The sequence below is a fragment of the Gossypium hirsutum genome, chromosome A06 (assembly GCF_007990345.1).
Source record: "Gossypium hirsutum isolate 1008001.06 chromosome A06, Gossypium_hirsutum_v2.1, whole genome shotgun sequence".
Taxonomy (NCBI): domain Eukaryota; kingdom Viridiplantae; phylum Streptophyta; class Magnoliopsida; order Malvales; family Malvaceae; genus Gossypium; species Gossypium hirsutum.
Genome location: NC_053429.1, coordinates 7,573,679 through 7,600,423, shown reverse-complemented (window position 1 = coordinate 7,600,423; position 26,745 = coordinate 7,573,679). Strand labels below are relative to the sequence as shown.

The following is a 26,745-nucleotide window of genomic DNA, read 5'->3' as shown; positions in this document are numbered from 1 at the left end:
AAGTCTTAGCATTTATATAATCATCAAACCATGTACATGCCATATAAGTTAAAAAGGAAAATTTACAAAAGCTACCGGAGAGAATCTGGATAGTGTGATCCTCAATGTTGATCCGATCCTCCGTATATTTTCACATCAATCTACAAGAGACATTGAATACACTCAAGTAAGCTCATAGAAGCTTAGTAAGTTCATTGGCATAAAACATAAATCTTACCAAACATTCATTGGCATAAAACATAAATCTTACCAAACATTCATACACTTATACAATATACACAATTACTAAATTCACTTGTCAACCACAATTTCACATGATGAATTCATTTCATTGAGCTCAATTTTAAAACATCAAATATCCAATCGTATTCCAGCATTTAGCTTCAACTATCATTTACCAACACTTGTCAAATTAGAGAACATATTACGGATTTGAGTACGTTGTTCACTCGTTGTCACATTTCACTTTGCCATATTTGGCACACTTTATCACTTTGCCATATTTGGTACACTTTATCACTTTGCCATAGTTCAACTATAGACTTGCACTTTCACATTTTTTACTTGAACACTTTGTCGTATTGACATAGCTTAGCTATGGTCTTATACTTGAACACCTGCACTTTGCCATGATATAATCATGGTTTCATCCGTCAATTCGTCACTATTCACTGAACAACAGTACTCAATCCTGCGTTCTGCTAAATTTGAACTTTTGCTTTGATTTTCATATTATTACAATATTCATGATTCAATAACAAATATATATAAAATAATACATTTAACCATTCCTAGTTTAGCAAATAATTATGAAAGTTCAACCATATGAACTTACTTGGGTTGATTTGCAAAATTTGTGAAAATTCAGGGACTAATCAGCTACTTTCTCTTTTCCTCGATTTGCTTCGGGTTCTCGATCTACCATTGTAAAATCATTCACTTATCAGTATTGACTTCACATTCATTCTATTTCACATCCTTAGTGTTTATAACCCACTTATAAGTAACATTATTTGTAATTTCACTATTTACCTATGTATATTCAATGCTGTCCATCTGTGTCATAGTCACTAAATTTTTTTTATTTTGAGTTACAGAACTCCAAATTAGGATTTGCTAATTTTTCCTTAAACTAGACTCACATATCTTCTTACCATAAAATTTTCAAAATTTTTGGTTTAGCCAATAAGTACAGTTTATTCTTTAAAGTTACCCCTGTTCTGCTGTCTGACAGTTCTGACCCTTCTTCACTAAAAATTAATTATCTCGTACAGGATTCGGATGATGTTCCTGTTTGTTTCTCTTGAAAATAGACTCATTCAGAATTTTAAACATATAAATTTAAGCTCCCAATTATTTTTATCCAATTTTTGATGATTTTCCAAAGTCAGAACAGGGAAACCCGAAATCATTCTGATCTTGTCTCATAAAATTTATTATATCTCTTGATTTACAATTCCATTATTTCCACCGTTTCTTCTATAAGAAACCAGACTCAATAAGCTTTAATTTCATATTTTATTCATTCTCTAATTAAATTTATACAATTTTTGGTGATTTTTCAAAATTAGACTACTGCTGTTGTCCAAAACTGTTTTAGTGCAAATGTTGATTTCGATTTTGCCCCAAATTTCACAGTTCATACAATTCAGTCCTTGCTCAATTAACCCCTCAATTAAGCTAATTTTTCCCAATTAATAATTTATCTAGAAATTAAAAGTTATCTCACAACTATTGAAATTCAGAATTTCCACATAGAACCCTAACTTCAAACTCTTTTACAATAAGGTCTCAAACATTCACTTTCTATTCAATTCTTTCAATAAAATCAGCATATAAACAATGTAAAGCTCTAATTCCATGCTAAATAATCATATACTTCCAACACATATTCATAGCAACTTTCAATTTCTTTCATAGAATCAAAAACTAATGAATTCAACAAGTGGACCTAGTTGTAAAAGTCACAAAAACACAAAAATTTCAAGAAATAATCAAGAATTGAACTTACTTGCAGTAAAGATATGAAAAACCAGCTTAAGGAAACCCTTATATGGTGTTTTTTCTGATGAGAATGCAGAAAAATAAAGAGAAATCTAGATAATTCCACTTTAGTCCTAGCTTTATTAAGTAAATTTTGCAATATTCCAATTTTGCCCTTAATTCATCAATTTCCTGCTGATTTCATGCCCCTTGCCGTCCAGACCAAAACATTTTTGGTCTAATTACTATTTAAAACTCTTCTTAATAATCACCTAAGCTTTTCAATAATCATTTAACTAGTTTTGCGTTTTTTTTAATTGAGTTCTTTTTAACCAATTGACTATCCAAACGTTAAAGTTTTCTAACGAAATTTTAATACCAACTCAATGACACTCCATAAATATTTCTTAAAATATTTATGGCTTGGTTTATGAACTTGAGGTCTCGATACCTCGGTTTAGACCCAATTTACTTATTAATTTCTTTTTAAATCACAAAATCCACTAATCCAAAAATTCCCTTTTCATCACACTTGACTCATATGTATTTATTTACTAAATTTTAAAACTTGTTTATCGGATTTAGTGATCTCGAACCACTGTTTCCGACACCACTAAAACTCAGGCTGTTACATATTACATGCATAAGCAAGACTAAAAACCGTGCTACAAGAGCAGACAAAAACTTTTAAAACTAAAAACTTATTAAATAATAGAAAAAAACAAAAAAAAATATAAAACTTAAGGCAACATGAGTCCAAATTGACTCGTGAAATCATTTATTATTTTGAAATATTCTCAAAATATAAACAAATTAAGAAACTGATGAAAAGCCACCCACTTTCCAAGAAAATACTGGTGACCGGTGGAGTTTTAGCGAACAACAAGCATCATCATCTATCCATCATAACTAGTGAAGACAACAAAGATACCAACAAAATAGATCTGCAAATTGAAAAAAAGAGAAGGCATGTCGAATGAATGAGAAGAATAAAGAAAGAAAGAGTTTGTGGGAGGGGAAAAAAACAGACAATAGCTAGCCCGGAGGCTGGCACCGCCGTTGAGCAAAACAAAAGATAACAAACAAACGTATAACAACCCATTTTTTAGTGGTGATGAAACAATGGTTTCAGGATCATAAATTTCCATTGTGTAGGGTAGTATTAAAATTTGGTTAAGAAATTCTAACGTTTAGATAGCTAATTAAAGAAAAAAGGACTAAATTGAAAAAGATGCAAAACTTAGTAATTATTACCTTTAGATGATCAAATAGCTTAATTACTATATGAGGAAGGACCTATGTAGTAATTAGCCCTAGTTGATAGTGTTAGACGACAATTGAAATGAAAATGATAAAATAATATATGTTTAATGGCAAAATTGTAAATAAATCAAACTTAAATAAAACAAATTGAAAGAAATAGACATTTCTTCTTCATTTTTCTTCATCCTTTGCCGAAAAACCATGAAAGCAAACCTTGGATAATCGGCCAAGTTCAATACATTGCATGTAAGTGAAATTGATACCCGTTTCTTATAATTTTTACGTTTTTGAGATCATTGTAACTAGGTCTAGCTAGCTCATACCTCTGTTTTTGAATCTGTTAAAAATTTTAGAAGTTTCTACTGATGAATCTTGAATGTTTTTTTATGATAATTATGTGTTTGAAGCTTTGATTGTGATATTTGGTTGTTTTGTGAAGTGATTTTTATTAGATTTTGATTTAAGGATTAAATTGTTAAAATATCAAAATTTCAAGGTTTATTGGTGAATAAGAGGTGTTTTGTGGACTTTTTAGAAGTCTCGAATATTCTTCTATAAATTTTGACTTGAGAAAATGGTTAATTTGATAATTTTTGGGTTAAAGGACTAAATTGCAAAACTTGTAAAAGTTAGGACAATTGTGTAATTTTGAAAAATAAAAGGGTATAAAATGTAGAATAAATTGGAATATGAAATGTAAGCTAATAATTGAGAATTTTATATTTTAGAGCAAGTTACTATTGATTTTTGTGGAAAAAAGAAAATAGCGGAATAATTCATGAACTTCTGCAACTATTACAACTCAGTCCAGGTAAGTTTGTACGAATTTTAATTTAATATCTATATGAAATTTACGATGACATGATATGAAATAGTGGATATAAATTATTCTATTGATGTTGTAAGTTGTTTGGGAAAATGTTGTTGATATCAATAATTGGGCCGAATGAAAGCGAGATAGAGTACAACTGAATGATGGCATGTTATGCGAGGTTGAAGTGGAGATTGATGTGGAGAGCTTTATATATTTTTCCTAAGTATACCGAAGTTCAACATTTGTTGCGAACTCTCGTGTTATACTATCCTGATTTGGCGTGTTATGGGAGCGGATATATAACTTGGGGGCTAGGCACTTACTGCCGTGGCGTGTTATCGATTGGATTAGCTCTTATGAGCATTTGACGTGTTATTGGGTAGATTAGCTCTTATGAGCAGTTGGCGTGTTTCGGTTGGATTACTTGTGTAGTCATATCTGTAAGTCATTCATTAGGTCGTAAATCGTTGTATTGTAACTTATTTAATGATTTTGAATGGCATGACATGTATTTGACATCTTGAATTAACTCGTTGTAGACATATATATTTTCCCAGAAATTATTATTTGAGCTTTGAATTGAATTATGCAATTCACCGGTTTGACATTGTAGATGATAGTAAACACTTGTTATTGAATTATTTTTTATTGAATTGTTATATTTACTTTGATAAGATTTATTGTTTCTGTACGTCGAACTTACTAAACTTCAATAAGCTTACTTGTGTTAATTTATGTTTCTTGTAGACACTTTTGAAGGTTGGACGATCAAATCAGCACTCAAGTCACACTATTCATCCAATTTTGGTAGCTTTTGAACATTTGTTTTGGCATGTATATATATAAAGAATGAGCTTAAGTGTAAGTAGACAACTTATTGTGATATATGTGAATGAAGGAAGATGTCTTTGGTACAAATTTATTGCATATGTTTGATTAATAAGTTATTTTGCATTGTTATGAACTGAGATGCCTATGATAGACATAATGGTTAGAAGTTTAAGTTGTGTGAATTTGTATGTCTTGGTTGATGATTTGTATCGTGGTATAACTGTGTATACTTGTGGTACCAATGAGGGTACATTGGTTAAGCACTTTAGATGGTTGAATTAGTATGAATTGAGCTTGTTTAATGGCATTTTGAATGACCCTAATGGTTGGTATATGGATTACTTAGAGTCCAAGAAAACTTGAAATGGTAAAATTGATGTTTAAGGTTTATTTAGGTGAACACGGCTTGGGACACGGGCTACCACACGCCGTGTGCCACCACAGCCATGTGATTTAAGTCAGTGTGTTACATGGCCTCCGACATGACCATGTGTCCTAAGTCAGAGAGTTACACAGACTGGCACACAGCTTGCGACACGACCGTGTGACCCAACTCAATGAGTTATACGGGCAGAGACACGGGCTAGGACACGACTGTGTGTCCCAACTTTGAAAGTTACATGGCCTGGGGCATTCCACACGGTTGTGTGTCTCCTGTTTTTGAATTTTTTCATATTTTCCTGAAATTTTCTAATTTGTTTCAAATTAGTCCCTAAAGGTTTTAAGATTAATTCTTTAGTCCCTAAAGCTCGATTTAAGCCTCGTAGATGTAAGATATTTTTATAAATCAATTGGTTTATGGTATTTGAAAAATTATATTGAAATAATTATGATTTTACTTGTTTATTGTTGTTAACTTGCTGTAGCATTCTTGTAACCCTATTCTAGTGATAGATATAGGTTAAGGGTGTTACAAAGGAGAAAAAAGAAAAAAGTTTTTATGGTTTAAAAATGTACGATAAATTAAATTTATTTATTATTATTTTTAAACATTAATCTTATTATAAGTTTTCTTATACAATACTTAAAACTATCTATAGCCTCTTCCCAACTCTTAATAGGAGGATAATGCATTTTAACGCTTTCAAACTCACATCTCTTTACACGAATAATAATATCGATTACAATTGAACTAAGGCTAATAATAATATAGATTACAATTTAACTAAGGCTACATCGTGACTTATTTATTTATTTATTTTTAAATGGAACAGAAGGAAAAACCGGTAAATAAATCCAAATGGCTATTATTTGTAAGTCTGTGAAAGTAATCAGTGTTTTTTCAACAGTCTCAGACAAATAAAATACTTTCCTTAATTATACCTTTTTTTATTTATAATTTTTTTACAATTAAGATTTATTACAAATTTGTCTCCCATTCCTTCGCCAACGTTAAAATACCGTCGCTCTCTCTCTCTCGCTCTCGTTATTTGCCTTTTTTGTCTCTCTCTCCTTCTCCGATCATTTCCCCAGATCCATACCTCCGGTCGCTCCGATACTTCCCTAAAAAACCCTAATTTCTCCGATCTCTCCTTCTAAAACCCTACTCTCAGATCTAAACTTAATTATCTTCTTACATCCACAGATCCGACCTCTCCTTTTCTTTCCGATATCAGGTACTTAATTTCCTTTTTTATTCTTCTCAATTTTATTACATTCGATCTTAGTTTCTTTTATATGTTAATTTGCGATTACTATTACTGTGTATCTTTTAGAATTTTTGAAGAATTGTTGTTTTTGTTGTTTTGGTTTGTGTAGATTTGATCGTGTTGCAAAATATATAGACGGTTATTGAAAGAGGGGATTAGAATTTGTTTCTGATTAATTATGGCAGCTCCTGTGCCTCCAGGGGCACCTAGACCCGGCGCCAATTCACAACCACCACCACCACGAAATGTTAATCCTAATTATCAAACCAATCCCAATTCGTTAGCTGATAACATGCAGAATTTGAACCTAAATCGGCCAGTTTCAATGCCCAATTCTGGTCCTAGGCCCTCCCCTTTTGGTCAACAACCTCCCTTTCCTCAATCTGGAGGTTCAGCTGGATTCCCCGGTGCCTTGCCGCCAATGGCACGGCCTGGTCCGCCACCTGGTATGATGGGAAGACCTGCAGTGCCTCCTACTGGACCACCACAATCTGCTTTACCTGCAAATGTACCCCCAGGGAGACCCCTTGGTCAACCTTCTGGTCACTCTTCCCCTTTTGGGTCTAGACCTCCTCCTGGTTCTTTGTCTTCTTCAACAGGTGGTGCTGTTCTACCTTCTAGCGCTTTCCCATCTTCAGGTGCACCTAGCGGTGGAGTTGCACCACCAATGCCAGGTGCTCGCCCGAATGTTTTTATGTCATCTCCACCTTTGACTGGTCCAGCTGCGCCCCTCTCTCGTGCACCTGCTGGTCCTTTGAGTAATGGGCCTCCAGCAATTGTTTCGGGAGCTTTGCCTGGTGCATCCCAGTTTCCTCTTGCTCCAAGTGCTTCACAACCTCCTGTTGGACCTCCACTAACTATGATGTCAGCTAGGGCTCCTGCTCAGGCTCCAACCATGCGTTCTGTTTTGGGAAGTCCAGCTGTTACTTCCCCACCAGTTCAACCAATGCCTTCAGCATCACCATTTTCAGCTGTGCCTCAAGCTAGACCACCACCTCCAGGTTCTCCTTATGGACCACAGACTTGGCCGATGCAGCCTCAGCAGGTTAGTACTACAATCTTTACAGTTTATGCTTTCAGAATTCTTCCCATAAAGAAATGTAAACAACTGGAGTATATCATTGATTTTATTGTTGTTGAGTTGGTCATTTAGCAATCTGTATAAGGTGTACAAGGTCTTTGATTTCCTTTCTTTTCATAATGCATTTAGTAACTAAAATTTTATCTGCACCTCTTTGATGTTTGGAATTTTTGGCATTATATTAGTAGCTGTTAATTTGAAGAAAATCTAAAGCAATATAGAAATGAAGAAAGATTTTAGTAAACTTATAATGGAAGAATGAAAATTGATGGATGTGGTTTACTTTTCTACAATTAAATTGTTTATGCCTTGTAAATTGCTTTACAGTATATAGCTATGTTGTTCAAACTTTTTCTTTCTAATTATTATTTTCAACATCTCATCCATTCAGTATTCATCCAAAAAGATATTGTTTTCATTGAACCATCATAAATATTGGATTGGCTTGAGAATTGACGTGCAGATATAATATGAGGTTCTGTAGCCAATTGCTGAAAGTTAAATTGTGCAGAAACTTACAGAACTGTGCAAAAATTAGGCATTCTGTTACTGTATAACCAATGGCATTTGCATAATAACAAAACCAATTGGAAATTGGTTATTGAACTTCACTAATTACATTGAATTTTATCAATTGGCATATGAAATTTTGGTGTTGGTGGATATTTAAAACCTTTGAGCCAGGTTTATGAAGTTGCTTGGAAATGGAAACCATTTTAAGGCATTCTATATGAGGTGCAGGAAATTCTAAGTACAGGATGTTTTGGCTTGGTAAGTGGTGTTTGGAAGTTGTTCACTCCCATCACTAATTAGATTCTGAATTTTTTGAATTGTTTTAGGGAGCCCAGGCTCCTCCTATTCCTGGATCTACTCAAGCACAACCTCCAAGAATGTTTGGAATGCCACAACCACCTACAAATCAAGCTATGACTACCATTCCACCTGCTATCGGCCAACTGGGAGCCCCTTTATCAGGGCCATCGAAGATTGATCCTAATCAAATTCCAAGGCCCATTCCCATTCCAAGTTCCTCACCAATCGTGTATGAAACTCGCCAAGGCAACTCGGCAAATCCTCCTCCGGTAAAAGCTTTGATCATTTTAGAAGAACGGAAAGAAAATTACTTAATTCACTCAGGAATTTGCTAATTTGCTATTCCTTTTGATCTTCATTTAACTTAGGCCCATTGTTCTGGCTCTCTTTACTGTGTTGTCATTGCATGTATGCATAATGCAATCACAGCTTTGACATATAACTGAATTTTGAATTTTGTTTCTTCTCCTGATCACTTGTAATCTTTTGAAGCCTGCTACTAGCGATTACGTTGTCAGAGACACTGGGAATTGCAGTCCTCGTTATATGAGATGCACCATCAATCAGGTCATAACAAGCTATATAAATTAATTGTGGCTTTTTTTGGTACTCTTTTATATACTTTGATTAAGTTTGCACTGCAGTTTCACCACCAGTAATCTTTGTGATGTTTTGAGTGCTTATCGATTGTTCTTTCCATTTAATAGATCCCTTGCACAGCCGACCTTTTGACAACATCGTCTATGCAGTTGGCTTTGTTAGTTCAGCCAATGGCTCTTCCTCATCCGTCAGAGGACCCTATTCAAGTAATGCCAGTTGTACTTGTTCTTCTAGCTTGTTATGCAATCTGTCGGGTTGTCAAATGGATTTTGTAATTTGATCTGCTTATCATATTTTGAACATTTCTTACTATAGGTTGTGGATTTTGGGGAAAGTGGTCCTGTTCGATGTTCCCGTTGCAAAGGTTACATAAATCCTTTCATGAAGTTCATTGATCAGGGAAGAAAGTTTATCTGCAATTTATGTGGTCAGTATTAATCATCTTTGTGTGCTCATCTCATATATTTTGCAGTATCTTGTGTATTTTAACTTATTTTTATATTCATACCAGTCTGTTGCATCGTGTCACTGTCAAAAAGTGACAAAATTTCATTGATTAGTTGTGCTTAGACTTTGGGAGCTAAATAGGAGACTAGTCATAATAATAATGATTTGAGAGCTCTTTTTTGGTAGTAGCTGTAGGGTTCCTTAGATTACAAACGGATGCATGCTTCTATTCTTAGTTTGTTGGACTTTATCAGTTTTAAGGTTTCCTCTTTTCAAGCATAAAATGCTTTTGATATATCAAGCAAATACCATGACCAAAGAAATCCTTCTCTATTGCTGCTCTCTGATTGTGTTGCTGTAATGTAGTAAGGTGGCAATGTAATTGCTTGTACTATTTTCGTTCAGGGTTTACTGATGAAACTCCTCGTGACTACCACTGCAACCTTGGTCCTGATGGCAGGCGTAGAGATGCTGATGAAAGGCCTGAGCTGTGTAGAGGAGCAGTTGAATTTGTTGCTTCAAAGGAGTACATGGTTTGTTAACATTTATAAATTTGTACTTTTTAATTGATTAACTTTTAAATTTCTATCTTCTTTAATTGTAGCCCTCTCTATCTCTTTTTCTTTATTAAATGCTCAAGTATCAATTATAAGATAGATGTATGTGGGCATCTTTGGATCATATATGAATGGTGTGATTAGTAAACATTTGATTAAAGCATAATGAGGATGATATGCCTATACCCAACTCAAAGCAATGTCTCCCCAGCAGGAAGATGCATTTTTTGCCTCACTTTTCTATCTGATCAAGTGCCATACTGTGGTAAAGTAGTTGAGATACTGGATCTTTCCTGTACAACTTTGTTTAATCAAGCATTCAGGGTAATATCCAAAAGATCAAGATGGCCAAAAATGACAAAGGTTGAATAATAATGATGATGATGATGATGATGATGATGATGATGATAATAATAATAATAACAGTTAAAAAATTGTGCTAACATTTGCTAGAATTTAATTGTGTGAAATTATTGTGATCAGGGTTCACCTGGGGCTTTCTTAGTTTCTTTATTTCTTGCATCTGCGGTTTGTCTTGTTTCTTTTTTAACTTGTAAGAAGATAATTCATTTGTTTGTTCTGAATTTCTCATGTCCAGGTCCGTGATCCAATGCCAGCTGTGTACTTTTTCCTAATTGATGTATCCATGAATGCCATACAGACTGGTGCTACTGCTGCCGCTTGCAGTGCCATTAATCAAGTCATTTCTGATCTTCCAGTGAGTTTCTCTAGAATCACTGGTCTTTGGTTCTTTCTTCTTATGGTTTACTTGTTCCCTATTCTCTTTGCATTTTATTGGCAGATATGGCGATTATATTGAGAAGATTATATTGTGTGTTTTGATCAATTATTTTTTTGTTAATAGTTAATTGCAAAAGGTTTTAGATTATTGTATCAAAATTGTGCATTAATTGTTGCCTGTTTATTGCTAAAGATATGGGCTTCTACTGTTTGTTTCCATTATCAGAACCGATCATGACTGTGACCTATTTTCTTGTTATTATTGTGTGAGTTATGTGTGTAAGCATTTTCATAGAAATAATTGTATCTCAATGCTAAGTTCTTGATCACCACTCTGCCTTGGTAAATAAGAACTGAGCTGTGTTTTTAAAATGCATTTCTCCCTCTGGTCCAATTTTTAGTTTTTCTTCAGTTTCTTGATTGTGTGTTTTGCATTTCTTTGTTTGCTTGAAAATTCAAACTAAATTGTTTATGCATTAAAGAAAAAAGTTGAAACATAAATTTTTGTTGTAATAACAAAATAGAGGTTGTGAACTGTAAATGGCTCCACTTGACCTTTGAGTCAGTTTGGATATTTGCAGCTGAGGATTTTAAGCTTTGTTGTAGGTGAGTATCTAATGGTTGAAAATCTAATATGGATTGTTGATTTGGGTAATAGCTATATTTCGAATGAGATCTGTTTTCCAGTTTTGGTTGAGTTGATACATGGCTTGCATCTGCTGTTTTTCATTCTGAACACTCATACAAGGCAAGGAAATTCAGTTGGTTGAGGTATTAATTGCTTATTGCAGGAAGGTCCTCGAACTCTGGTGGGAATAGCAACATTTGACTCAACAATCCATTTTTATAATTTAAAGCGGGCCCTACAACAGGTCAGTATTAGTTACAATCATTCATTCCATTTGTATCAAACATTCCATCTTCCTGGCTATTATTGTACTGAGTAGAAGATTCTTTTTCTTGGTTTCATCATGTGCTATATATTTGTGAAAGAGAAGTCAATTTAGCAAAAATGACTTAAAGAATATCCTAACATATTTAAGAGGTTTTAAGTATTTCTTTTTGTTAGTATTGCCATTGATGAAACTACGGCAAACTAAACACATTCTGGGCTGGCTTGCATGTTGGAAGCTTGAATTTGGTGCTACCTACAGGAGGGCAGAAATATGATTTTGGTGCTTGCAGTTTGGATGGTTCTCTTATTATTTAAGTGGTTTTATTGAGTAAATTCTATGAGTGGTTTAAGTAGCACACGCATATAAGAAAGGTGGTTAAACTGTGGAAATTATGTTTACTCATCTCAATATCTAAGATCATGATAGTAACAGTAGTTGCTTTGACCTATCCCAAAATCCCCTGCTTGGTTGGTGGGGATAGAAAGAAACACGTTGCTAATAATGTGTAAAATGTATTTTGTGAATCCATGTTACTTGGGATGGTAACAAACAGTAGTTGCTTTGACTTATCTCAAAATCCCCTGCTTGGTCGGTGGGGATAGAAAGAAACATGGTGCTAATAACGTGTCAAATGTGTTTGTGAGCCCACATTACATGGGGGGATTGGGGTTGCTGTGAGAAGGTTTTATTTAACCTTCATGGTTTTCTTGAGGAGACCATCTCGCTTGGTCCATCTTCCTCCATTAGCTGTTTCTGTCTCTGGAAATCGAGATTTTATTTTGAATATAACAGGAATGCGTTGTGTCCATTTCCAAATTTTATTTATCACTAAAAGCTCTTTGCATTTAATTTTTATATGATCTTTTTCTCTGATTTTATCTACTGAAGAACCTCCTCAAAATGTTAGCTGATTTTGATGCCTTAAATTTTGCAGCCATTGATGCTTATTGTTCCTGACATACAAGACGTCTATACCCCTCTTGAAACAGATGTTATCGTTCAGCTTTCTGAGGCTAGTTCTTAATATATGAGAATTTTTTTCTTATACCAGTTGAAGTTTCTTAATTATTAATTTACTATGATGTCATATTTAAGACCTCTCAAGTATTTTGTTCTGACTTGGTTTTTTTTGTTCCGAGGATTCAGTGCCGCCAGCATTTAGAACTATTGCTTGAAAACATCCCAACAATGTTTCAGAGTAGTACAACTGCTGAGTCATGTTTTGGTGCTGCAATCAAGGTAAGTCATTACAAGTTTATATTATAAATTAGTATAGCATTTCTTTTGCTTTGCAGATTTTAATCCTTAATGAGATAATTTATATCTTTATCTGATACCAGAAGAGATCACTGGGGTTCAAGCCTATGATCACACAGTTTCCCGAACCCCACTGATCCTACTACCCGAGCTAGCCCCAGGTGGCAATGGGATTTGCATATGCTTTCCAAATTGTATAGCAAGTCAAATAACTTACTGCTATTCTATAGCTAGAATCACATGGTTTTTGTCGTAGGTTAATCTGTTTCCTAGTTAACAAGTGCTTTAATTATTGCTAGAATCTAATGAAGAGTGATTGCTTCATGGTTTTTAAAAGCAAAAAACTTAACCTCTGCTTAAGCAAATTATGATTGTAACTTTGGCTTGCTTTGAAGTATTTGGCTTCTGGTTTTGTACTTGATGAAGAAAGGTCGATGACTGATCAAAGTTAGACTTTTATGGTTATCCTGAAAGTAAGGCCTGATGATGATTAGAATATATGGTAATTCCTGTATACAAACGTGTAAAATTTTATATCTCACTATTCTATTTATATTTCAGGCTTCATACTTGGCCGTGAAAAGTACTGGGGGCAAGCTTCTAGTATTTCAGTCAGGTAAGCCTATATACGTACAAAACATTTTCGTGTTTTGAGATGTATATAAAACAGTTCTTACCTCTTATACCATAAAAGTTGACGTATCTTTTTCTACGGTTCTCTAATGGATGTGTATATATATAATTTTCCTGACAGTCATGCCGTCTGTTGGCATTGGTGCCCTTTCTTCTAGAGAGGCTGAAGGAAGAACTAACATATCTGCTGGAGAAAAGGTTTGCAGATCTTTTTAAAATTGTTCACTCTCTATCTCTGCATTTTATTGAATAATGGTGCATTATTTTTTTATTTCTTTTAAGCTTAGAATAGTTGTTCTTTTAGGGAAGCAGTTATCCCTGCACAGTTACATTCAAAAATGTGGAACCTTGTGTTTGTTTGTCTGATTTCTGAGTTATGACTGTTGCATCTCATCTCTGGAACCTGTTTTATCTTTTTAGCTTGCATATTGATTCTTTTGTGTGTTCAGAAGATTGGGATGGTTACTACATGAGAAGTTGATTTATTAATTGAAATGCTTCTCTATCTTTTGATGAACATATCGATAATCTTCTTTCAAGTTCCATGCTTAACCATATTCAAGTTTTCCTATCCGAAAGGTGATATTTTTGCAGGGCTACTGACTTGCTTTCTAATTCTTGTATTCTTTTTTAGGTTTTCAAAAGTTAGGCCTTTTGGGTGTGGTTATTGATTATACTTGCGTATAGTTATCTCATATAGTCACCTTTATGGTGGACTTGTGACTTTCACTTGACTGTGGGTGTGCGTGAGTCTCCATCTAGGAGAAAGAAGAAATAAGCAAAACGCTTTCATATTTCAAATATGATTATCTTGTTTTTATGCTCTTTCATATTGAACCTCCAATAATATATTTGTTTGTATGATGAGATTCCTAGTACTTGTTATTGAAGCTGGAACTACTTTTTTCCCGATGAAAGATAACATTGTGCTTCTGTTTTATAAACTTTTTTTCGTTTCTATTTGATTAGGAGGCTCATAAATTACTTCTTCCAGCGGACAAAATTCTCAAGACAATGGCAATTGAATTTGCTGAGTATCAGGTAAATCTCAAGTAATTTCTTTCTTCTAATATCATTGTAAAATGGTTAAAAAATTGTTTTCTGCATGATGAATGTTTGTTAAAATCATATTGGTTACATTACATTGATCTATGGCTATAACTGCTTTTTAGTTCTCTTTATTTTACCATGCTCTTATATTGCAATATGTGCCAGGTTTGTGTTGATGTATTTGTCACTACTCAAACATATGTCGACATTGCTTCCATCTCCGTTATACCAAGAACAACTGGAGGCCAGGTATTAATTGATATTTACCTTGATTTTTCCCGTTTCACTGCTTGATAATGTAATACAAATTGTTATCCCCCAAAACCCATACATGTGTAGAAATGCTGAATGTACAAGTTGGTTGTTACTCTTGCTGCTTCAAATTGAATTTCCACCTGCACTGTTCTCTCACTTTAATTTACTTTCTATAATTTTAAAGTCTTATTGAAAATTCTTATATACATTATCCTTGACAAAATTCAAGCTTTTGGAATAAGTATTGCGATTTAAAATTATAACTTTTTAACAAAAACTGTTGAGACTAATTTGCTTGAAATTGTAAAACAGAGTACATTTTTTATTACAAATCAGCATTCACCTAAGTAGCTGTTAACCATTAATTCATTTAGGAGAGCATGCATGTTTGAAGGAACGTTTTAAAGTTTGCAAACTGCCTAGCTGCAAACCTTGCATGTTGGCTGGCTTTAAAATTCTATTCCAATTAGTGCCATCTCAGTAACTAACTTTTGGCCTGATGCATGTTTGGTGAAACTTGAGAGCCTGACTGTGTATTGATCTATTTATTATTCACTATCAAATCCGTAGTTGTTGAGCTTCTATGTATTAGGTCCTCAGTACCAGCAGAACATAGTTATTTTTTGAGTGGAAGACTCGCATTTCAACACTTTTCTCTCTAAATTACAGGTGTATTATTATTACCCCTTCTCTGCAGTATCTGATTCTGCAAAGCTCTACAATGACCTTAGATGGAACATCACCAGGCCCCAAGGTTTTGAGGCTGTAATGCGTGTGAGATGCAGCCAGGTATCATTTTCTGATGTTTTGTCTGTTTCATAAAGTGAAATATTGATAATTCTCATCACATTATGATGGTAATTTAACTTTGATCTTTTTCCCTTTTGAATACTTGTAGGGTATTCAAGTTCAAGATTACTCTGGAAACTTTTGCAAACGCATTCCGACCGACATTGACCTACCTGGGGTTTGTGCTTTTTGAAAAATACTGTTATATTTGTCATTATTGTCTTTTAGCAATTTTTTCACTACAATTTTTATCTGATTCTCAATTAGAGAATGATTTTCACTACAATTTTTATCTGATTCTCAATTAGAGAATGATTGAGAAGTTGAGCTTAGGAAAGCATAAGCTTCATAGAGGTGATTGTTTGGGATAAAATGCTCCTACCTGGTGAATAGTCTTATTTCGTGAACTGATGTATTGAAGGATTTATTACTAAAATATTAGTTACAATCCCCCAGTGTTTGAAATTGAATCGATGGTTCTATAATCTTTTATCAAAAAGATTTTACATTTTTGTGGTGTTGTGATTTAAGTCAATATTGTATATGAATGCTTCTAGATGGTTGGTTTCGTTGTTTGTTATATGTTTGGTTTATAGATATTTTTCCGCATGGGCATGTTTAAATTTTACTTTGTTTTGTGTTCTGTTTGAAGAGTTATACCTTCATAATCTGTTTGAGGTGTTGAGTGTATGTAACTTGGTTACTTGAAGAAAACTGAGGTTAAGATACTGATACATCAATTCTTATATTAAACAATTTGTATGTAGTTTTCATATTTAGTATCATATAACCAATTATGAGATATTCCTTATTCAACATACTCCCAGGTCGCATATGTATTTATGTGCTCCTGTGGGCCATATTTTTAGAGCTCATGAATTTGGTTACTTTGCTTCTTATATGTATTAACTTTTTTCTTGAGAGAGGGGTTTTGCATGTTTTATTGCTAGGAGGGATTGTTGACATGATTAAGTTTCACCTAGCAATTTGACTTTTTTATCAATTTGTTTCATTCATGACCAATCCTTTCTGTTATGCAGATTGACTGTGACAAATGTATATTGGTAACCCTAAAGCATGATGACAAATTACAAGATGGTTCTGAATGTGCTTTTCAGGTTCTAACTTAATACTGCCTGGACTTTTAATGTCCATCATGCCTCCTTCCTTTTCTTTTAATTTCATGAAGTTGATAGGTCTAACTCTTCTATAATTTTCTGGCTTTCACCTTCCAGTGTGCCCTTCTCTATACCACTGTTTATGGCCAAAGAAGAATTCGAGTTACAAACTTATCCTTGCCATGCACAAATATGCTAAGTAATTTGTTTCGCTCTGCTGACTTGGATACTCAGTTTGCATGTTTATTAAAACGAGGTATTTGAGTCTGCTTTGTACATCTTCCTTTACTTTCTTTTACCTATTTGGTGAGTTGCTTGTGCATGTTTATTGGTTCTGTCAATTGTTCTTTCCCCTCTTATGTTATGTTTTCTCTGCTTCAAACTATTATTTGAAGATTCTCCTTGTCTGCATGGTTTTTCAAATTATGAATCGAATCTTTTCTATACAGATGAGGTGTTGGTTTTTTATCTGAAAAAGTTTTTGAGGCATTTTTCTTTACTGACCATGTATTGCCTTTTTCTAATTTACCTTGGATGCAGCTGCCATTGAAATTCCTACAAGCCCACTTGTGCAAGTGAGGGAACAAGTGACAAATCTTTGCATCAACATTTTGTTTTCATATCGTAAATTTTGCGCCACTGTATCATCATCTGGACAGCTTATTCTTCCTGAGGCCCTGAAGCTACTTCCCCTATACACCCTTGGTATATATGTTTTTTTGCTAATTATATACCTGATTTCATTCTTAGATTATTGGTTATCTCATTCTCTTCCATTATTATTATTATCTTGAGTCAACCTGCATCTTCAAACTTCTTCTCTCTACCATTCTTGAATATACTATGGCAGTGGTTCAGTCATCTTAAGAAAAAAAAATTAAATGTTTTCCATTGGTTGATAATGTTGGTGCATTTTTTTCCCCCTTTTTCTTTTTTCAGCACTAATGAAGAGTACAGGATTGCGGAATGATGGCAGAATAGATGACCGTTCCTTCTGGTTCAATTATGTTTCCTCTCTTTCTACTCCTTTGGCAGTGCCATTGGTTTACCCTAGGATGTTTGCTATTCACAACCTTAGTACAAAGGTAAATATTTCTAGTTTTACAGTCCAGAGTATTTCAACCATGCTAACAGACAGTTTATGCTTGTTTGACAGGAAGGAGATGAGTCTGTTCTTCCTCCTATAATCCCTCTATCTAGTGAACATGTCAGCGATGATGGAATCTATTTTCTGGAGAATGGTGAGGATGCTTTAATATATTTTGGGAGCTCAGTGGATTCAAGCATCTTGCAACAACTTTTTGGCTTTACCTCAGTTGATGAAGCCCCTACTCAGGTTTTCTCTTCTTCTTCTTCTTTTCCTGAAGTGTGTATGTCCACATAAATCCTCATTAACAGGTTAATTTAAAAAGAAACAACTTGTGAGAATGCCCATAATCACACAAATTATTGAGCATCTCAATTTGTGTTTCCAGCCTGGTCAGATTTATGCATTGGCCTTGATAAGCAAATGTATTATTGTTACCCTAATTTGAATAATTTCGCTATTAAATGCTATAAGTCAGATTGCTCATTATATATTGAATCTGTCACATCCATGTTTTGATTTTAGTGGCTTTTAAACTCCTTTTATGATGGCACTTGGTCTTGCATTCTTTGTTTCCTTTTTGTTTTAATAGTGTGAACTTCTCTTTGTGATTTATGGGAGTATGTAATTTTTTTATTGGATGATAACTGTCTTGAAAGGTCTTCTGCATGATAACTTAATAGTATGACACTCAAATAAGTGGCCTTGGATTCAATTGTTAGGATTATTGGGTTAGTGAATCTCCTGTAATAAGTTTGGAAGGAACTATGGAAAAGGATGGGAGTATTAATTTGTAATTAGTTGTTCATTGTTATTTTGTGTCTTGACCCTTTTGCATGCCTAATACGGACACTTACGCCCTTTTCTCAACATTTCTGTATGTTCAGTTTGTGATTCAGCAATATGACAATCCATTATCAAAGAAGTTCAATGATGTAGTAAATGTGGTTCGGCGCCAAAGATGTTCCTATCTCCGGTATGATTAATGGTTCTTTCTTTAGCTTTACTTTATTCCTAAACCAAATCTTTATTCCATTTATTTAATAAAAAAATTGAAGTATATCTCTGTTAATTGCATTTAATCTTTATATTGTTTCACAGCTTGACATTGTGCAAGAAAGGGGATCCATCAGGTCAGTGCATAAAACTTTCCCTCTCATGCAAACTATGATACTGCTTGAAAAATAATCTGTGTGGAATATTAGCCAAAATACATGTGGATAGGTTGACTAGGTGTATTATGCAATTATGACATTGTCATGACTTGAAATTGTTACATTTTCCAGGAATGCTGTTCTTCTCATGCATGGTAGAAGACAAGAATGCAAGCAGTCCCTCTTATGTCGAGTTTCTCGTACATATTCATCGGCAAATCCAAATGAAAATGTCATAATATTTCAAGTTTGATTGATTCAGCTCAGAGTACCAGATTTTTGTTCGGCATTGCATGGAGCACAGAGCAAGTAGTTGCATGTCAGATGACAAGCATCTAAATGGCTTCCAACTTGGAGTTTCTCATACATATTGAGTAGCAATTCTGAGTGAAAATGGGGCTTCTTTTTTTTCCTTTTTTTTGGGGGGGTTTATGCATTTATCAGTTTGTTTATGATCATCCAACTTTTGTGATGCATTTGGAGATGAGACGTATTTCTGATATTTAGGATCTCAATCAATTATTTTTTTTCCTAGAAACCCAATTTCAGCTAAGTTTTGCTAAATAGAGGATTTTGTAGTTTCACCCTACTTGATATTACAGTGGAAGTTACTTCAAGTAAAAATAATTGAATATATACATATATATATTCAGATTTTTGCTTCCCATTCGTGGGATTGTTTTTTTCTTGGTTATCCCTTATTTTCCATTTAAAGGCTAAATAAACTTTACCTGGTGTATACTAGTGAGATTCAAACTTTAGTACTTGTTAGTAACTTGAGCCTTCAAAAAGTTTGAAATTTAAATTACAACATTTATGACCTACAGGGCTGCTATCTTCAGTCATAAAACATTTGTGTAATGTACATTCATAGTAATTTATAGCTATAAGTGAAATCAAATAATATAATGTAGAAACAAAATCAAAATGAACAACTAGAGACTTGTATCAGAATAAAAGTTTGGACTAAAAACCAATATTAATGGTGAACGCCCCAAATCATTCACCTTCAATTTCTGTAAGGCCAAGGAAAAAGAGTTATAATGGTTGAATTGATTTGAGAATTATTAACTGTTCACAAAAAAATTTGTAGGAACATGCAATATAGCAAATTCCCATACCCTGTAAGAGATACTCCTGAGTTAAATTTGGCAAAACAAAAAACAATAGAGTGCAAAAGGAAAATAAATAATAAAGGATAAAACTGGATAAACAAAGGGTTAAATTTGGGAAAAGAAAAAGGAAGGGATAAATAAAAGCCAACTGACATGAACATCAAGGACAATAAAGCGTATATAAGAGTCGGTGATTTCTTGCTCCAAAAACCGTCATCAAGAAAAGCCCACTACTTCGACTAAAACACCTGTTTTTTCACATACCAACAACCCCCTTCCCTCAAAAAACGCCCCATTCCCAAATCCCCTTCCCATGGCTTCCAATTACTGTTTCAAGATTAGGCAAGAACAAGATAGTACATTAGAACAACTCTGTTCTCGGATCCCACACCATGTTTTCATCATAGGATTGGCGTTTCAATACGTTTCACCTCACGGAACAACCTTGGAATCCTTTCATCGATCACTCATATGTCGTCGAGACTGGTTCTTATCACAAGAGTACGGCCCAAAGGTGGTGTCTCTAATGTTGGCCAACACGGGTGCATCCCCAGACTTCCTTCGAACTGCCATTGATGATATCTTGTCTTTTGCATGGGAGATTAACACCGACCCTTTTAACCTCCGACGCCAAACGATAACTTTGCTTGTCGAACTACTGGTTCAGGCCACCAATGATGATGGTTCATTAGCGGCGTTGAATTTCAAGCCGGCGAGTAGATCATTTATTCAGTCCTTGAAAAGGGTGAAATTGGGGGAGGATGAAGCTTTCTTGCCGTTGAAGAAAAGGGGGAGGATTGAGGGATTGAGTTCAAGGAAACAATGGGAATGTAGTATCTGTTTGGATGAGGTTCTGGAAGGTGAAGAAGTGGCGTCGATGCCTTGCGGACATGTATATCACAGCCACTGCATTTTTAGGTGGCTGGAGACGAGTCATTTGTGCCCATTGTGCCGCCACCAGGTGCCATGTTAGATCGGATTTTCCAACCGCCATTTCACTTTCTTTTAGTAAGCTGTTGAATTTTCTTGACAGACTCGGATTTTTGGCTGTATTATATATAAGGCCTAATTGTAACTATTATTGACTATTTCTCTTCCAAAATTGGATTTTAGCAATCGTTTCGATCAAAAAAACAATTTAACAATTGAAATTCGATATGCAACATGTAAACCCAGAATTGTTTTTGTTCATAAGATTCCCAGAAACTTGAATCCAAGGATCCTTTTATTCTTCATCCATTATTTGCTTAAACTTTTACTTCCAAATTTAATAAATTAACAATTAATATTTTTAACAATTTAATCCTTTTTTTAAATACTTAAGATAACTCATTGGGTATAATTTTTTTCACAAAAAAAGTGTAAAAAATGATAAAGCAGGTAGAATATCTACCATTTTTATTTTATTTTATTTAAAATTATATTATCCTATCGAATCGAATTCGAAAAATTAAGTGTTGAATTTAAGTTATAAAATATATTTAATATTTTATTTAAAATAAAATACTAAATATAATTAAATTATAATATAATCTTAAATGAAATAAAATAAAATAAACCATTGAATTTATTCCCATTAAGTGATAAACTGGTATTTATCTACTTATCATTTTCTATAATTTTTAATAATCTTCATTATAGTTTATCAAAGTGTTTAAAAAATTCAGTTTAACACTTAATTTTTCAATTTATCAAACGTAGAGTAAAAAAAAAAATGTTAAAATTTAAATGATTCAATCCTGCTTTTTATCATTATTAAAATAATAAGAAAAAGTAAAATTCCTTAATTGATTGTCTTTATTAATTAAATATTAACTAACTTTTCTATCAATTTTTCTTATATATAAGGTTTTTTTATTTTCTCATTAAAATTTTTAAAACTAATTATTTAATCTTTGCTTTTTCATTGAAATAAAATATTAATTATTTTTATTATCGATAAAATTAATTTTTCTTATTAATGTATAATTTATTAATTGATTATTTTTATTAAATTAAATATTTACTATTTTTACATTATTTTTTTATTTACATAGATAAAATAAATTATTATTCATAAAACTTGAATAATTCATTCTCCATTATATTTTATTTATGACATATATCTTTTCAAATATAAAAATCAATAAATCAACTATTATATTTTAATTTCTTATTAAAAATATTACTTATTTTCATTGCCGTTACCATCAATTTAGTTATACATTGTTGTTAATAAAATTTAAATTATTTGTGGAAAGGATCCACTTACACTAAAAATAGTTTTACACCTTTTATATATTTTTGTATGATTATTATGTTAACGATCTAACCATCATATTTCATATTTCATTCATATAAATCATGCATATCAAATTTAACATAAATTAAAATTTTTTAACTATTTATTTTATGTAAAAAAATTTCAATTGTTTAATAAATATTAGTATATACACTTTTCTTGATAAATATGACAGAAATATCGGATCGATTCAAAATTTTACATATATGATAAGTACAATTATATTGATAAATTTAATAGTTGAATCATTAAAATATTAATCGTACAAAAAATATATGAAATGATTAAAATTATTTTAATTTTACACCGATATAAATATATTATTCCTCATCTTTTATTTATATATATAAAAAGAGACAATGTATTAACTATTAAAACACTGTGATTTTGAAACCCCCAACGGACATTAATACTGCTGCCTTTTAGAGGTAAGGTTAAGAAAACCTACAAGCAAGATTTGACACCATATGATATTGGTTGGAAACAATCCAAAATAGGATAATAGACATAACATAACTACAAAATCTACATTCATGGAATGTGATTGATATATTGAAGATAATTTATTTTTGGAGTCAACATGTCACGTCCGCATTTGATTTGATTGTTTGCTTTAAATATATGACATCATATTATATTATCGAAGCAACTCCAACTAATTCAATATCATTTGACAAATAACACAACATTCGAACAATTAAGTAGCATATAATTTTTAATTATTCGCACAAAAATAATTCAATGAATGATAATTGATCTCATGTATATATTGTTTAGGGTTTACACGGGGTCAAACATAGAGTTGGGATTCGAATTCCAACTCTTAATATCAAAACTTAATAACGTGTCTCGAGACAATGATACTATGTCTAGAGACAAACCTTCCTTAACTTACTATTTTGATTTGATACAGATATGTCTGAGGCATTAGGGATCATGTCTTGAGACATCCTGTCCCTATTTTCTTCATTTAGCCTATTTGTTTGAATGTCTCGAGACAAGTGATTATTGTGTCAAGACTTGAAACATGACAAATCTATTTTAGTTTCAATGTGCCATTGTCTCAAGATACAGGGCACTTAGTCTCAAGACTTGCATGGTTAATCTTGAGATCTAAACCAATAATATGTACTAATTGATAAAGGCAGGCCCAATGACATGTCAAATATACCCATAACTTTATCCGACACTGTTAATAGGACATTTTCCTCTTTCTTTAATAATTAAATTACAATCACAAAAAAAAATCATTAAATATCACATTTCAAACATATAACTTTATAAAATTTACTAATAATCATATCATTTAACTATACACTAAATTTATAAATTCATAGTAGCATTCAAAGTCTAATATCGTTATGGCACATATCGTTTATAATTTTCATTACATAATCACAAACAAAATTATATGCATATGCAATCAGTACACACTTTTGTGTTTAACTGAGTATATTCCACCTTATTTCAATTACCATCAAGTCCTCAAACATGAAAATATATATATATATATGTCATCAATTATATTTCTATTTTTTAATTTAATTATTTAATAAATATAGCAAAAATAAATTATGCAAACACAAACCGATATTGCTATTCATGGCCTGCTATCACCTTAGATCCTCGACAATATAGTCTCATTTTCGCCCTACATTTGAGAATTCAATTACAAAAATAACAATAGTTCATATTCAACAAACATAAAGCCAAGAATCAAGCATAATTGCTTACTTTACAAATAAATTATTTTTAAACCTTAATATCCGAGAATCCTTCATCTTTTAATTTTCTTGATCGGGCCTTACCATTAATCATTATCAAACCTCAAAATTCCTATTCCTAGGTATTTAATGATACATAATTATCTATACAACTAAAACTTAATTCAACTTCAACAAACTCCACCCACTACAATTTTAACATGATTTTTAACATAAGTTAACTTAACCCTCTTCAACCATGACATCTAAACTTCCAATCCAATAATGGAGATATAATCAAAACTTAAAAGTTAATTCATGAATTTAACACACTTGTGCTATGTTTATCTATCATCTATATCAAAATATCCAACAAAAATCAAAAGGAAATACTCATCAATTTTTAGTTATAAGCTACGGCAGTAGTGAGAAATGAGAGACCAAACTTTCCTCAAGATATTTCGGTGGAGAAAGATCAATAACTAATTATGTTAATATTATAATTTTACATTTTAATTAAACATAATTAATGAAAATTCAATGGTCATGATTTTCTCAAAATTTCAATAGTGGCAATCAAGCAATCATTTCATTACAATCCACTAAACCAAATTTAATAATGGTTTTTTAGTCTTTTAATCCTTGGCTTAATTGCACAATAAGGGCTTACATAAAGTTTTAACCAAATCTCCTCATTTAATTAACCTTACAATTTACTCCCTGTATTATTTGTATAATAACCTAATCAATATAATTACTAACTAATTTCATTTCTCACTCCCATATTCCACTCATGACGTCCTCGTTTCAACTTTTTAAATGACTCAAATTAATAAATTTAATCTTAAAATTGATTTTTTCGACATGGAAAGATACATTACAAAAACAATAGTTGGATGGTTTTGACTTTCTAATCATTGTAGTTAGGCTAATGTGTTCAAGTTCAATTCTCGTTCTTCATATTGAAAGATATGTCAAACAAGACATGCAACCAACATGAAAATTGTGATTCCAAAACCCCAAACAACAAGTAATTCCACTGTTTCTGGAGGTGAGGTTGAGAAAACTTACAAGCAAGCTTTAACACAGTAGGATACAACAAGAAACAATTTTAAGCAAGATAATAGAGATAACATGACTTGAAAATTTACATTTGTGGAATGTGATAGGTGTATTGAAAATATTTCCTTATTGGAATCTATCTAATTGATTGTTAATATAACACTCTTTACTTGAACCAATCTAATTGATTGTTAATATAACACTCTTTACTTGAACCAACAAAGAGTCCAAATAAACGATGCTATATTCGATTTTCAAAAATAATTTTTGATATTTTATTCACTTAATTTATTATTATTAAATTTAATTTCACACTTTAAACACTTCCAATTCATAATAACCAACCATCGAAGGAATTTAAATAGTTGAAATAACATAAAAAAAATAACATATAATCATCCACATGTGAATCGAATTTCAACATTGAACTCAAATTTACTCAATTCAACCTGTAATAATTCATCAATATTTCTCCTCCCATATACAAGACTTGTTCCATTAACATAAACTTATGTACATGTGATACTATCAACAAAACAAAATGTTCTCAAAAGAATAATGTATACGATGTGAATTTCGAAACTACTCTTGAATTTTTAAGGTTGATTATGTGTTTTAGCGAAGTTGAAATTGTGTATTGATTGTGTGTTTGTAAACTAGGGTTGCCATAATTTCTAGAAAAAAGGTTATTTATAATTTTATTAATAATGATTATTTATATTTTTAATAATTTTTATGATAATGTTGAATTGCATCTAAAATAACCTAAACATATTAGTGTCTAGATTCAAATGAACTTTGATGATTATGTCTCCAAATTCATTATGGGAATACATGTATAATAATTTTTTAGGATTTTTATTTTTTAAATATATATTGATGTGGGATGCCAAGTCAACATATTATCTATGTGGCATGTCACATGTCAATATTTATTAATGGTTACAACAATTTCCATTAACAAGAGGCTCTAGTTGTTTTTTTTATTATTACTAGATGTCCTATAGGATAATTTTTTTAAGGATTTATTTATTTTTTTACTTTTTCTTCTAAGACTTTTTTTATAGATTTAATAAATTTTTTTATTTTTTAATTTCCAACATTTTTATATTTATTACATAATAATTTTCGATTAGGGGTTATATTCATTGTAATTTTTAATTATGAGCTTAATTAATCTTTTGATTATTTTATGATGTTTTTGTTTCATTCAAAACCTTTTTAAAAAAACTATTTTTTATCTTCTTTCTCATTTTTAATAAAATAATAAAATTATTATGACATAATAATATGAGAAGTCATGAAATTCAAATTCAATTCGAGTTTGGGCTAAACAAAATATAATTACAATAGAATACAACTTGATTAACATTTTCTAAGTTCAAATATCATTTAGGTACAAAAAATAAATTAGGTATCAATGAGGCACAAGTTCTTAAGTTGAGAGATTAAAATATTAATGTTGTAAGAATCAACTGTTAAACAAATTAGACCATCAATCCCCAAATAAAAATAAAAAATCAGAAAAATAATAAATAATAATATAAACCCAAACATTCATTTTAT

At 32.1% G+C, this 26,745-nt stretch overlaps 1 protein-coding gene across 1 annotated transcript; it reads left to right on the top strand.

The window, feature by feature from the left end:
- The first annotated feature begins 6,265 nt into the window (after positions 1 to 6,265).
- LOC107962524 (protein transport protein Sec24-like At4g32640) lies at positions 6,266 to 19,674 on the top strand. The gene is made up of 25 exons (XM_016898942.2): positions 6,266 to 6,507; positions 6,650 to 7,585; positions 8,461 to 8,703; positions 8,927 to 9,001; positions 9,142 to 9,240; positions 9,350 to 9,461; positions 9,887 to 10,014; positions 10,637 to 10,756; positions 11,571 to 11,651; positions 12,610 to 12,687; positions 12,822 to 12,914; positions 13,494 to 13,548; positions 13,687 to 13,763; positions 14,535 to 14,606; positions 14,781 to 14,864; positions 15,540 to 15,659; positions 15,769 to 15,837; positions 16,700 to 16,777; positions 16,895 to 17,033; positions 17,318 to 17,482; positions 17,717 to 17,862; positions 17,934 to 18,113; positions 18,752 to 18,840; positions 18,966 to 18,997; positions 19,151 to 19,674. The coding sequence occupies exons 2-25, from the start codon at positions 6,719 to 6,721 to the stop codon at positions 19,255 to 19,257; spliced, it is 3,309 nt and encodes a 1,102-aa protein (XP_016754431.2). The 5' UTR covers positions 6,266 to 6,507; positions 6,650 to 6,718; the 3' UTR covers positions 19,258 to 19,674.
- Positions 19,675 to 26,745: the final 7,071 nt, after the last annotated feature.

Bases quoted from the DNA above. Each gene is read 5' to 3' on its own strand.
- LOC107962524 (XM_016898942.2), top strand. From the start codon at position 6,719: ATGGCAGCTCCTGTGCCTCCAGGGGCACCTAGACCCGGCGCCAATTCA. The intron at 12,688-12,821 runs GCTAGTTCTTAA...CCGAGGATTCAG, and splicing joins TTATCGTTCAGCTTTCTGAG to TGCCGCCAGCATTTAGAACT. The intron at 18,841-18,965 runs GTATGATTAATG...ATTGTTTCACAG, and splicing joins CAAAGATGTTCCTATCTCCG to CTTGACATTGTGCAAGAAAG.